General features: G+C 40.3%; 1 protein-coding gene across 1 annotated transcript; it reads right to left on the bottom strand.

Annotated features, from left to right (window-relative positions):
- Positions 1-7,527: 7,527 nt before the first annotated feature.
- On the bottom strand, positions 7,528-11,251 carry LOC110368470 (chromosome partition protein Smc-like). Its single transcript, XM_021315890.2, has 2 exons — positions 9,270-11,251; positions 7,528-7,764 (listed from the first exon to the last, which is right to left on the bottom strand). Exon 1 carries the CDS (start codon positions 11,157-11,159, stop codon positions 9,270-9,272), a length of 1,890 nt encoding a protein of 629 aa, XP_021171565.2. The 5' UTR covers positions 11,160-11,251; the 3' UTR covers positions 7,528-7,764.
- Between the last annotated feature and the right edge of the window lie 4,115 nt (positions 11,252-15,366).

Here is a 15,366-nt window from a genome sequence, read left to right as displayed (position 1 = left end):
AGAGAGAGAGAGAGAGAGAGAGGTTTCCAGATGTGCGTACATACACAGATTCGCCGAAGCACTGCTGTGGGCCAGCGGGGGCGGGGCCTGGTGCTCCATGCAGCCAATCACTAACGCGCCTGGTCTTTGATTGACAAGTTAGACACCAACCTTTAACTCCACTCTCATTGGTTGTGCTGCCTTAAATCCAGCCTTCCCTCTTCCTGATAGGCTGTTTTCTATTGCAGGTGTGTGCGTGTATGTGCGTGCGAGCTTGGAGCGCGAGAGAGTTCAGTTTTGAATCATACTGGGACACTGCTAGACTACGAAACTAGTCCCAGTTAAGAAACTAAATGTTAGCTGCAAGGCTGCTGAGTGCAGTTCTGAACAGAAGCAGGAGATAGAGTTTTGATTTGTTGAACTTGAGAAATGTAAGTAACCAACGTTAATATCTCAAAATACCATTTAATTCTGAAGTATAACACATTTTATCAATAAAAACCTAATCTCTTTTTTAAACTAATGGTTCTGTACGAAGAAAGAAAACTGAAAGGTAGTATTTTCTGTCTAAATTTCTCCTGCACTTGGTTGTTTATATTATTTTGAGGAAATTTGACTTTCAAGGTTTACCAACATCTTAAAAATGTAATTCAAACTGCATTTGCTTTGTTTTACTTTTTATTACATTACTTGAGTACATCTATTTTTACAGTAATTTTAATACTCAAGTACAAGACATTTCAGATACTTTAAGACTTTTACTCAAGTAACATTTTAGTCAGTGACTTCGACTTTTACTTAAGTCATATTTTGGGGTAGGTACTTATACTTTTACTTGACTCCGAAATTTCAGTACTTTATGCAACACTGGGTGCATGAGCAGATTAATTGATTCTGTGCCAATATAAACAGAACATTCTGATTTTATTTTTGTTATTTAATCCAAATACATTTTAATTCGATAAGGAAATTTTGACCATGTAAACATAGCCAATGAGTCTCTGGCAGAATCTTCAAAGCCATCATGTGAATAGACCATCCCGTATTCTCTGATTGCCTGCTAGAACCAGTGTTCAATTCAGTTCAATTCAATTTTATTTATATAGCGCCAATTCATAAAACATGTCATCTCAAGGCACTTTACAAAGTCAAAATCAGTCAGATTATACAGATTGGTCAAAAATGTCCTATATAAGGGAACCAGCTGATTGCATCAAAGTCCCAACAAGCAGCATTCACTCCTGGGGAACCATAGATCTACAGCAAGAGTCGACTGCATTGTACATGGCTTTGCTGCAATCCCTCATACTGAGCAAGCATGAAGCGACAGTGGAAAGAAAAACTCCCCATTAACGGGAAGGAAACCTCCGGCAGAACCGGGCTCAGTATGAACGGTCATCTGCCTCGACCGACTGGGGTTACAGAAGACAGAACAGAGACACAACAAGAGAAACAAAAAAGCACAGAAGCACACATTGATCCAGTAATCTGTTCTAGTAATCTGTTGTTCTCTGCATTCTAGCCCTTTTGTCTTGCCCCTGTCAGACTCTCCTGTTGGCCTCTGATTCTAAACACCGACCTATCGATCCACCTCTTGAGCAAATCTGTCTCTGATACTCTGCGTATGACTCATGCCTAGCCTGGTCAGCCAGACTGACTTACATAGAGGAAATACACTGGGCGAGTAAAAGCATAAATTTTACATCAGACGCTGCAAAGTAAGCTCCACCGCGGCGTGTTTCTGCACAGAGAAGAACTTTGGCCACATGGAAAGTGCAGCAAGTAGAAGGCGCACCTTGGCCTTCCTTCTGCTAGTTGACAAAGTGTTGAGAGAGGAAAGGCAGAGTGCTCAGCAGAAATGGGTGTGTCACATCAATCCACAGCATCAACAACAAGGTGACTTCTACCACCTTTTGGCTGAAATGAGACTCGAGTATTATTTTGGGATACTTTTGGTAGTGAACTTTGACACAGGATGTTGTATTCCCGTTCATTCCGTGCCAAAACAGGAGCGTATACGTGCGTATTATGCTTCTAGTGTAAATCTATTGACTGATTCAAATGAAAAGCTAACCTAAGTGTGGGTCCCCAGTATGCTGCTTTGCTGTGCTTACACGCTAGAATACGTCTGGTGTATTTCCTCCTTAAGGCTACATTCCCTCCGGCCCAAAACAGACCGGACCAATCACAGCGCGGGAGGCGGGACTTTATGATGCGTCACTATTATCCATGATGCGGCAGCGCTTTTCTGCTACAGACAAGAAACATATGGAGAATTTTGTTGCTTGGTGCCTTGGAAGATTAAGAAAAGGCATGTGAGTACACCATGTGTTCTCTGATTTTTTTTAGATGAAAATGACAAAAAAAAAAAAGGTTTACTGGAGAGTTTGCTCAACGGCTTGACTGTTCAGGATATTGTCCCGAGAACCCAATATTCAGCCAGACAGAGTTACGTTTTAAAAGGTTTATTGAACTAGATGAGTAGTGGGTGAAAAGCAGGCAGACAGAACTAGACTTGATGGATGAATAGTGGCTGATGAGGCAGGTATGCAGAAGCAGACTTAAACAGGTGTAGCCCCGGCTCGCTGGGTGAAACCACTCTGACTGACTATCTATCTATCTATCTATCTATCTATCTATCTATCTATCTATCTATCTATCTATCTATCTATCTATCTATCTATCTATCTATCTATCTATCTATCTATCTATCTATCTATCTATCTATCTATCTATCTATCTATCTATCTATCTATCTATCTATCTATCATCTAGTGATATTTAGGTCTATTATTTAAAATAAAATGTTAACACAAACACTGACCTAAATAACCGTTTCATTTCTGTAAAATTGCTGAGAACGTAAACAGACCATTCACAATGGTTTTTAAACATTAACCAAGTATCCGAAAACTTCATAAAAAGCAGCAAGCACCACAACCATATTAGTCTTTATTTCCAGTGGTACCGTAACACAACCAGGATCAATGTCACATTTTGGTTCTTAGCGTGGTTCTGTATAGTCTAACATTGGCCCAGGATGTTGTACCTGAAACAGAGTCATGCTTTCCTGATATGTGCAAGTTCTTCAAAGAGTTTGGGGACATGAAGGAGAAACAAGAAGGTTTGGAAACAAGACCTAAGGAGACTGAAAACAGGTTCTACAACTGAAGAAGAAAGGTAAAATGAAACCTATTTTCTGAATGAAAAAATATTTTGACAAATAAGTGGTTTAGCTACTTTATACACACACACACACACACACACACACACACACACACACATATATATATATATATATATATATATATATATATATATATATATATATATATATATATATATATATATATATATCTTTATTTATTTATTTTAGTAACATCCAAGATAGCATTCGGTGCTGCAATAGGTGAAAATGGGCCCATTTCCACCTATTGCAGCCCAGATTTGTTATTACACAGTGATAACAAATCTGGGCAATGCCTACAATCACCACACAGGTAAGCCAGTCAACATTTTTGTTATAGATTTTTATTTCTGTCCTAAATTATAATATTTCTAGCATACGTTCTTCTTCTTAATCAACACCCAAATATAAGAGAGGGATTTGAGGACTCTCCTACTTCAGGGTTGGCTAAGAGAAAAAGGCTGGAGGCAGGAGGAGGGACAGTCCCAAACCTCCAGTTTAGCACTGCTTTATATCATATCCTTATATATTTTCCCTTTTCCAAATGTCATTTTCCAGGTATGACTTATATCAACTGATGTTATATAGATGTTATTACATGTAATCTCAAGGCACTTTATAAAGTAAATCTGATAAAATCATACAGACAGATTGGTTAAAATGTTTCTGTCTAAGGAAACCAAGCAGATTGCATTGAGTCATTGACTTGCAGCATTAACCCCCCCAAGAAGAGCACGTAGTGACAGTGGACAGTTGCTTGCAATGTGCCGTTGACTGTACTGCAATCTTTCACTCCGAGCATTCAAGTAGCGACAGTGGAAAGGAGAACTGCCCTTTGACAGTAAGAAATCTCCAGCTGAAGCAGGCTCAGTGTGAGCGGCCATCTGCCATGACCCATCGGGCTTTGAGAAGTAAGAGCACACACACAGAAAGAGCATAGAAGCAGTGATCTGTGTTAGAAAAGAGGTGAAAGGGTAATGGCAGACTGCCAATATCCATTCTATTCCACCATAAATGTCAACAAACCAATCACCAGCATTTTCATAAATTATTTTGCAATATCGCTGCATTCGAGCCAGAAATACAGGAAAACACCAACCGCTTGATATCAAGACTTTTTTGTCCTTTTTCTCACACTGAAGTGTTTGTGGTAGACATTGTTTACTCACGGTGAAATGAGGACAGCTGTGACCTAGGCCTAAGTGGAAAAAGTGCTCTTGAGGAAGGTATGCCATGGATCTGTTTATTCTGCGTTCTAGTGCTAAGTTTTGGAAAAAGTCAAACCTGTTGTTAGTGAAGGTTGGTCCACACGATGGCCGCCCTTGTCCCTGCTCCTGTCTGCGATGGTCAAAAAGCAAGATTACAAGTTGTGAATAGAGAGTGGAGGGTGTTTGGTTTGGTTTGAGAACATCAGGGCCTGTTTCTTGCTTTTTGCAAATGAGCGGATCACATATAAATGTAAATGGCCAGCATGAGAGAAAACTCTTCTGAGCATGAGAATATGGTATAATAGGTGTTTTAGAAGATTATGCAATTAGATGTCTTGCTCATGAGTAATTGTAAGATAATGGAAGATAAAATATCAGATCTGAGCAGTTATGTATTCATTAGTTCTTGTGAAAAAGGAGCTGATTCAAAAAGTAAAGGTGTTGATTTACCGTTCTACATTGAAACTCTCTCCTATGATTTGGAGATCATAGGAGAGAGTTCATCCTTGACTGAAATAAAAGGATTCTGGATTCAAGAAGCTAAAATAAGCTTCCTTTGCATAAAGGGAAGAACTTTGTCATACATAGAGAGCTTAGAGTCCATTTTTACTTAGCAAAGAAAGAGGTTAGTTGAGGTCTTTTGGGCATTTGATCAGGATCACAACAGATGAATAGTTTTTAACATCACTGTCCACATAGGAGCCTAAAACAAGTTAAGAAAAACGTAGACATTTTTGACTGGAACAATTTTTTTTACAATATTAACTGACAGACTATAGCAGGTGTTTCAGGCTCCAGGCCTCAAGAGCCAGAACTCTGCAGATTTTGAATGTTTCCTTGCTCCAACACAGTTGTTTGATATGACTTAATTACTTCCTTCATGTCACCTTGCTCTTCAGAGGCCTGGTAATGAAGAGCTGATTTGATTTAGGTGTGTTCAATCGAGGGAGCATGGAAAACTTGAAGAACCCAGACCTTTAAGAACTGACTGTGAAGACCACTGTTCTGAACTAAAAAAAAAAAAAGAAGAGAAAATAAATAAATGAAATACATGTCAGGCATGCTTGCTCCATTTGCAGTCTGAACAGGGAGGTCCAAAAATCTTCTTTGCCAACTGCAGCTAGGAGTGGCTGTCGCACAATGACCAAGCTGCTTATCAATGCTTTTGGTTGCAGAGTGGCCAAAGTTTCCAAAAAAGTTACCAGTATTGCCATAAACCTTCACTAAATATGTTTTGTTTTAAAGTTACCACTAGAGGAATAATGTGGAGACAAAAAAATAAAATTAGCAAAACTGCTAGCCCCTCCTTGTCAGTGATTTGCATATATTAATGATGGTTGACTTGAATTTTACTGGTTATTGTGAGCACAACACAGATATTGTAGAGTACCCCATTAGTGCCGAAAATAAATAGGTTTGTGGAGTGGAAAAGGATGACACAAAGGAGGTAGGTTCATACACTTCTTTACTCCAACAAAGCAAAGATCAACTGTCAGCCAAACCATATATATATATATATATATATATATATATATATATATATATATATATATATATATATATACATATATATATATCCATCCATCCATCCATCCATTGTCTTCCGCTTATCCAGGGTCGGGTCGCGGGGGTAGCAGCTTCAGTAGGGAGGCTCAGACGTCCCTCTCCCCAGCCACTTGGGCCAGCTCCTCAGGAGGAATCCCAAGGCGTTCCCAGGCCAGCCGGGAGACATAGTCCCTCCAGCGTGTCCTGGGTCTTCCCCTGGGCCTCCTCCCGGTGGGACGTGCCCGGAACACCTCACCAGGGAGGTGTCCAGGAGGCATCCTGACCAGATGCCCGAGCCACCTCAACTGGCTCCTCTCGACGTGGAGGAGCAGCGGCTCTACTCTGAGTCCTCCCCGGATGACTGAGCTCCTCACCCTATCTCTAAGGGAGAGCCCAGACACACTAAGGAGAAAACTCATTTCAGCCGCTTGTATCCGGGATCTCGTTCTTTTCGGTCACGACCCAAAGCCAGGACGAAAACCACACTGCTCTTCCTGAATCCGAGATTCGACTATCCGACGGACCCTCCTTTCCAGGACCCCCGAATAGACCTTACCAGGGAGGCTTAAGAGTGTGATTACTCTGTAGTTGGAACACACCCTCCGGTCCCCCTTTTTAAATAGGGGGACCACCACCCCAGTCTGCCAATCCAGGGGAACTGCCTCCGATGTCCACGCAATGTTGCAGAGCCGCGTTAACCAACACAGCCCCACAACATCCAGAGCCTTAAGGTACTCAGGGCGAATCTCATCCACCCCCGGGGCCTTGCCACCGAGGAGCTTTTTAACAACCTCTGCAACCCCAGCACCAGAGATGGGAGAACCCGACCCAGAGTCCTCAGGCTCTGCTTCCGCAATGGAAGACGTGTTGGTGGGATTAGGGAGGTCTTCGAAGTATTCCGCCCACCGATGCACGACGGCACCAAGATAAAGGGCAACAAGTATGCCAACCCCAGCTCGGTGCCTCTCACCAGGGGCAACTCCAGAGTGGAAGAATGTCCAGCCCCTCTCAAGGAGACTGGTTCTAGAACCAGAGCCATGCCACCTCGACGCATGGCGGTTGAGAATATTGAAATTAATTATTTGACGACCCCAAATGAGCCCCAGCTAGGACCGTCTTCACAAAAGCTCTCTGCCCCCACTTCAGGCATGTTATTGAGCAGTTGGTTGTTTGTAAATCATGTACTAAAATGCCAGTTTGTTCTTTTTAGATAACATTTGGCAACATCTTGACATCGAAGTGGGCGGGCAGACCCACAGTGCCACAGCTGATGCTATCCAGGAGGTACTTGGCAGAGGGTCCCAAGATCCTATGATATACTGGAAAAACCAAAAGAGTCTGTCCGAACCTCTTCCATCTTCCATTACAATTTCTCTGCACTCCAGCGTCATCTGTTTCTACACCTGGAGAAGTGCTATCAAAAAAGCATAACAGAATCAATATCAAAACGTTGAAACAACTTAATTTTTGAATAAAAATTTGTAAAGAAAAATGTCATTCCACAAGCATCCTCATTCACAACATGTTTACTCAGAGGTTATTACCTTATGATACAGGTTCACATTATTTTTTGGCTGTACCTAAAAAAAAAAAAATAACACACTATTATACACACTAGATATTTGAAATTAAAATGAAAATATTAAATATTACAATGCAACATACAATGACTTAAATTGTATTATTCTGTATACTCAAATCAGTGTCAGTTAACTGTCAACTGGTTGCCTGTAGTGATTTTAAACGTCCAGCAGGTGTCAGTATTCAGTGACACAGTATCAATACAGTTTGGCAATGTGTCGAAACGCTTCATGACGCCTCATCGACCCATCACTAGAAATGGTTCTAAAGGGAAAATAGAGACACAGTATTAGGTCTGGCTCGGCGGAAACTCGGAACAGTTAGTTCGGTTATGTGCCATGCTGGAAGCGAGAAAGAACTGACGCCCTCTTCCTGGTCTCCGCTCCTTAAGAAGGGCTCTAACTAGCAGAGATGAGGAGCACCTGCCCGTCACGCCCTGCAGAGAAGAGAGAGAGAAATACAACCCAGCCCTGCACCCAGGCCTGGAGTGCAAAGGCAAACCGCAATCTTTAGTAATATTCGGGTAACATGCTATGCTTTAAATCTTCTGAAAATATTACACCCACATCCGGTTTATTAATCTATGAATGGGAGAGAATGTGAAAAGTGGACATAAAAGTGACGATTTGGTCACCGTAGCATATTCAGTGTGTGGCGTATTCACTTTGAAAGGAAGGTTACAATACTAACGTGTGCTTTGGGGCTCCAGGTGACATCTATGTGTTTATATCGTTTTTCTAATCTTCCTAAACAGAAAATAACAATTAACATGATATATTTTTTTAATATTCTGGGAGAAAACCGAAGCGCCCGGAGAAAACCCACTCTATGTGGATAGTTTTAATTTTGCCGCCGTTTTGATTGTTGAAAAACCTGGAGCACGCGGAGAAATTTTATTTTTATAAGGTTAGTTTTAGTTTAGTTTCTTTTCTTTTAGAAAAACCCTTGAGTAAATCTACTTCGGTAAGGTTAGTTTTAATTTAGCATTGTTTTAATGTAGTAAAACCGAGCGCGAGAACATGGCTTTTTTCTCTCTAAAGGATTTTGTTTTTGGTCTGACTTTTTGAAAATTTTTATATAACTAAATTTTGATTCTTTAAGAAAATTGCATGGTGAAAACTACGCTTTCTAAAGGTGAAGTCAGTTCAATTCAATTAAACTTTATTTATATAGTGCCAATTAATGAAACCCTCCCCCGGGAAAGGAAGGTGACGATACTGACGTGTGCTTTGGGGCTCCAGGTGACATCTATGTGTTTATATTGTTTTTTCTAATCTTCCTAATCAGAAAATAGCAGTTAACATGATATTAGTTTTTTATACTGGGAGAAAACCGGAGCACCCGGCGAAAACCCAATCTATGAGGATAGTTTTAATTTTGCCGCCGTTGTGATTGTTGAAAAACCTGGAGCACGCGGAGAAAGCCTATTTATATAAGGTTAGTTTTAGTTAAGTTTCTTTTATTTTAGAGAAACCCCTTGAGAAAACCTACTTCGGTTAGGTTAGTTTTAATTTAGCACTGTTTTAATGTGGTAAAACCGAGCGCGAGAACATGGCTTTTTTCTCTCTAAAGCATTTTGTTTTTGGTACGACTTTCTGAAAATTTCTATATAAATAAATTTAGATCCTTTAAAAAAAAAAAAAATTGCATGGTGAAAACCACACTTTCTAAAAGTGAGGTCAGGGAAATATATCGGTGTAATTTCCAGCATTATTTAATCCCTCTAAGGCCAATTTATTGCAGTATTACCCAAAAATATTTTCCCTTACCTAGACACTGTCTGGAATAAAGTTCACATGGTGTAAGAGGGGACTTGGTGGGGAGGTTTCAGGTGAAGGTAAACAGCGTTTGTCCGACACAGGTTCAAATGTGTCAACTGTTGCTGGAGCTGAACAGGCCCGCAGGACCGTCTCAAGGCAAGGAGGGGGCTTGGCCGCTTCGATTACTGCCTCCTCTGTGAAGTTTCGTGCTGGGTGGGCCTTTCGTTTGAAAAGTTTGTTGATCCAGTTCTTGACTTTGGAAATGGTAGGATGCTTTTGTATTTTAAGCTCTGTCTCCACTTTTCTCAACCTAATCTCCAGAGTTTTCTTTTCCTCTTCCAATTTTCCGTAATTTTCGGTAGCAGCGTTGTATCGCGTCATATCTATCAACTGGGTATGCTGTATGTTATACAACACTTTGTTCAAATTCTTCACGTCTCTCTTTTGACTAGCGACGGTGTCACCGAATATATTCTTGAGCTTGTTAATGTAGCGATGAAACACTTCAAATTGGGTGTCGACTAAGCTCATTTTGGATTTGTCCAGGTGTTTTTCCTTTAGCTGAACAAAACAGGGGAAAAAGGCTCTGGGACAATGAAAAACATCGACGCAGTTCTGGATGTCACACTGCATAGAGATGATTTTGTTCTCTAGCTGTTTGATTTTAATGTTGCATCTGTCAATCTCTGGTTTCACGCCGTTGTAAGTGGTGGTCAGGATCTTGTGTTTCGCGCTGAGAACATTGTATGCAAGGGTTTTTGATTGAAGCGTCTTGTTAAAAGCAGCATGTGTTTCCTTTTCTGCCTCTAACTTATCTTCCAGAGCCTCACACATTTTAACTCTTTCATCTAGACTGACTTTCAAAATAGCACTTTTGGACCGTTCCATTTTAAGCACATCGAAAAGATGTCCTCTCTCTTTCTTTAGGCCCTTTATTTCCCTCTCAAAGCTCTGTATACTTCCCTGAAGCTCCTTAATTTTCATGTGCAATTTACTTATTTGTTTTTCTTTTTCTTTTTCTTTTTCTTTTAACTCAGCGATGGAATTGTTTCGCCGACTAAGTTCTTTGTAGAGTGAGTTCTGCTCTTCTTTGTCCATTTTAGCTCTGTTCACACACATCAATTTAGCGTCTTTGACGTCCATCTGCAGCTGTTTAATCCTTTTTATTAATATGCTCTCTCGTTCCTTGTCTGTACAAATGGTTTCCTCCAGGTTCTGTATAGTTTTCTCATATACCTTTTTTTCCTTCATCAGATTACGTTTTGCCGTTTCTTCAACTCTTAATTTTATACCGTCTATCACCTTCTGCTGTTTCATTTCCTTACTTTTCTGACTAAGCTCTTGTTGCTTAAGAGTCAACGCTGATTCAAATTCCCTTGTTTTCTCAATCGTGCATTGCTTAAGTATCTTGATTTTCTTTACTAATCTGACATTAGCTTCATCTCTGTTCACCACTTCATTCTTGAAGTCTTCAAAGAGTTGGCTTTCAGTAGAGAGTAGGTTTGAAAGCTTCTCGTTTGTTATCTGTTGCTCACGCATTATCTTAGCATCTTCAGCTTCTTTGGTTGCCAGCTGCTCTTCAAACAGGATTTTTGAGGCCTGAATTTCTCTCAAATATTCTTCATTTTTCGTTCGAAGCTTTGCATTTTCTTTCTTGAGCTCCTCGATGATAATATTCAAAGAAATGTTCTCATTTTTCCAGTATATCTCGTCCTCTTCGTACTGTTCTTGCCACTCACTTTTCCAGAATTTCTGAAATTTAAGTTTTCTGCCTTTTGAGAAGTCATCGACGTATTCGACAAGATCCTCATAGTTAGCATTGTTCACAGCTTCCGCAACTTCCTCATAACGTTTCGCAGGTTCCATTGGTTCCTCAGGTTCTTGCTGAGCTTCTGCCATCGCCAAGCTGGTTTTGGAAAAATCCGAGAGAAAAAGGTCTGCTGTCTTTGCTCTGACTGTCCGCGGGAGTAATAGCTCCAAGCTGTGCTGGCCGGTAATACGTGGCCACTATGATGTCACAGTCATAGCCTATGCTGTTCCGATGATGTCACTGATGTCACATGGCATGCAGTGTTCCGCCCACACAGCTCACGTTAAAAACAGTAGAAGTTTGAAAACAAACAACAGAAGAGAATTATTTACACGGAATCCAGGTGGAACCCCACAGTTGGATCTAGATTTGTTGATTTGGCTGGCAGTACCTGGACAGATGCTGCTAGCATGAATATAATTGTGAGTGTAAAATGTACTCCAGTTTAAAGAATCCAGACAAATGAAAACAATAAACAACAAAAAATGAATTGTCTGTCCACCTACATACATTTGGTCTCCATGGTAACTAGTTTCTAGTGTATTTGTTACAGTCCCCTGTTTTAAAGAATGCAGAACGCTTCACCTTCAGAAGGGGCTCTGGAGGTAAACATACTGCAGGGAAAGTTTTGCTTCATGTTTTTGATTCTGCTGTTAAAGAGTGAGAAACATCTACAGAAACACCTCAAATACCTCTCTTTTCCTGAACCGCAAATAAGGCTGCGGGTCCAGATGGTTTCTTAGAAACCCACATGAGTTATACCAGCATTTAATTTCCCTTTGGGATTATTAAAGCATTTTTGAATTGAATGATATGGTTCATGATATGATAGAGAAAATGTAAGCACACCTGGGCTATTTGCTTATTTCAGGTGAATTTATGAGAATTGTCGTCGAGGTATTAGTGCGTAAAAATTTTTTCACAGCCAGGTACATTCTTATAAAGAACTCAAAGGTGAGTCAAAGTGCAAAGTACAGTAGGCTGGCTGGACTGAGCAACACACCTCGATTTAATTGGCACTTTTGCAGTGCGTGTTGTTCCTAGGCAGGTATCTAATTTGCAACAGACCTGCTTATAATAGAGAGAAAAACTGGAGGATACATTCCTGCTCTAAAAGAAATACCAAAAAACTTACAGGTGCTACCACACAGACTGACCAGTGTATGTAGAAACAGAAACAGCTTCTTCCCAAGAGCTGTGAGGGCAATCGCCCCCTGATGGGAGACAGCAGCCCAACATGTTAAAAATCACCCCACTGTTAGTAGCCCGTCATACGTTACAATCACATTAATGTTACTGTCTACTGCACACTATCATCTCAGAATATGTAAATGCACATTGCTGTAGACAAAACCTCATTATCATCACTGTTCAATAAGCACCTTACTACCTCATTGTCTGTAATCTGAAGAAAAAAACAGTAACCCTTGTTCATTGCCTGTTTGTTTGTCAGTTTTTACCTTCTTTTTGTGTTATGTGAACTGTAATGTGAACCGGATCACCCAAAGAGAAAGTTTGCCATGGTGACAAATAAAATATTCTATTATATTCTGTTCTATTCTGTGTCGAGTATCAGTTCATACACAGCGAATAACCAGTAAATAACCAATATAAGTTTTAACAGAAGTAATCATAAAAGGTCAGTTCAAACAATCAACCCTTTTGACATAATTGTATTATGTCAAAGGGGGGTACATGTATTATGTCAAAGGGGGGTACATTAGTACATTTAATTATGTAGTAAGCAGTGGCGGCTCTGATATAATAAGTTAGGACGGGCTAAAAACTCAACACCTATTAGCAGCAACTTTTTTTTTTGTGATGCATACAGCCTGACTTTGATAAATGTTAAATTAAACAGATAAATTAGCATAAACCACCACACTAGAAATGCCATTTTATTTAAGCTAAGTGTAATTTAATTTTTATACATAAAATTACAAATAAAGGCTCACTCATTATATTCATATATCGAACAAAAAATATTCACATCAATCCTTCAATGAGCTAGCAAGGACAACCAACACTAGATTGATATCTGCTTTTAGTTTCCATTTTCCTATGTTTTGGTTTGTTTCAATTTTCCTACAATTTATTCCAGTAGTTTTTTCGTACTTGTTTTTATTCGGCTTTCATTTTTCAATTTTTCAATCACGTAAAGCACTTTGCATTGTCCTTGTACTGAAATGTGCTGTACAAATAAACCTGCCTTGCCTTGCCTAGATGGCTGCACACTATCTGGCAGAACGTAAATGAAAAGTGTGCATTTCTAGTATTTTGATTGGACGATCCAAGCTTGGGGCGGTAGAATTTGTAACCCACGGTTACTGAGAGCGTGTTGGGCCTGCGCACTATGATTTCAGATGTTCATTATTTAAACTAACGTTGGTGGGCCGGCCCCAATATCAAGGCGCCTCAAGAGGATTTAGCCTATTGAGCTTGTCAGTTTTCTGGCAGACTTAGATATATAGACACAAATGTTTATATTGATAAGCGAATATGTCTTTTTTACAGTATTGCTCTATAAAGAACGATCCGATCCCACTGATTACTGTGAACACAGAGCTCCACATCATCTGCTGGGGCCAGGCCCCACTGGCCCCAAATGCAGAGGCACCAGAGTAATTAAGTGTAAATATGTGTTATAATTGATTGCCTTGTCTTCTCCAAGACACTTCCTTAGTCTGTGGAGTTAAAGATAAAATCAGCCTTTGAAGCAGTCCCTTTGCTTGTTGATTGCAACAATCAAAATTTGTGCTCACATGCAAAGGTGGTCCATCAGGCGAGAAGCCGATCATTAGTGCTCTGATGGCCGCCTGTTGTTCCCAGGGGCAATAATAGCATCGTAAGTGGGGTACAATTGCAAACAGAGGCCTCAACCCTGTTTAACGGTGGATGCTTTCTTTTCACATAAAATGACCTGCTTTACTCCACTTTCAAATCAACGTTACACTTTCAAATCAAGATTAGGATCTGTGGGAATAGAGGAGGATTTTGATTTGTTTTGTCACATTCATAAATCTTATAAATTAAGTATTAGTTATCATTGCTAAGTATAGAATCATGATCCAGTTTCTGTAAAACATGCCTTGTGCCTCTTCAAGGCCTGTCAATCGTTTCTGGTCCATTTTTTTGCACTCTTCATTCCCCTTTATTCCCCAGTCCTACTTAACGATGGGGCTGAGGCCCAGAGTGGAGCCGTCAGCACCGCAAGAAGCTTCCGGGTTTGTACCTTTGGACTGGGGAATGACAAAGTCTAGGAAATACACAAACCAGAGATAATGTCGATTTACAGTAATTTAAGACACTTGGGTACAATACAGCTTCCTGCCACCTACAAAGAAGTTGTTGACCATCCGACTTTCAAGTGACACTGTGGGTGACTAGATCACAAACTTGGCCTCAAACAGACAACATAAGCTTCTGGAACCAATTAAAAGCAGCCCAATTTCTTTCTTTGCAATTTGACAAGTTCTCTCTTCCGCTACTGCTGAGAAAGTAGTTTACATAAAGACATGTTGTTTCGTAGCTTCCATTGCATTGACAACTTCACTGTCAATGGCTGGGACTGGCAGAACTGTGCTGGTTTATTTGGTTGTATAGCAGAAGCACAATGGACACTGTTTTGGGCGATGGATGTAACTGTGAGAACTATCAACTCCAGACCTCTCAACTTTTATCAAAAGTTAAGAGTGAGATTATGCTAATTTTGGGGCGGGGCTTGTTTTGGGGGCGGGGCTAACCGGACCTGGAAGAGCCGGTGGAGTCAACTCCATCTCATTTTTATCCCACCAGACAATGAAGTAGACATGTATTACTTTTGTTAAAAAGAGAAAGAGACGTATTAATACTTTATTGTTCAGTTAATGGATTAAAACATAAAAAATACACAATTGTTCAAATAATACTGAATAAAATTAAGTAGTTTTAAGTTATTGACCGAATTATTACACTGTTACACATTAATCTATGGGTTTGTTTATCATTGTAGATCTATAACCTGATTGGTGGATCAGGCTGAGTTTCATCAAGCCTTTATGGTCAACATTTTACCCTCAGCAGCAACACTGAAGCACACAGAGGTTCCCGCTGAGTCTTTATGCACGATCCAGCTGCTGATGTCTCCCTCCTTTCAGCTCAATGCACTTCTAGACTGTTACAGTTTATAACCATTATCACCTTTCACAGCGACAGGTTTCTCAGTCAGTCGCCGCGCTGATCAGACGAATCTCTATTGCTCTCGTCAGTGCGCTCTGGGCGGTGAGGTGGGCGGATTTTACCCCCGTGCGCTGCGTG

This window comes from Fundulus heteroclitus, chromosome 14 (assembly GCF_011125445.2).
Source record: "Fundulus heteroclitus isolate FHET01 chromosome 14, MU-UCD_Fhet_4.1, whole genome shotgun sequence".
Taxonomy (NCBI): Eukaryota; Metazoa; Chordata; class Actinopteri; order Cyprinodontiformes; family Fundulidae; genus Fundulus; species Fundulus heteroclitus.
Note: the sequence above shows the minus strand (reverse complement) of the source record. Positions and strands in the feature narration are given on the sequence as shown.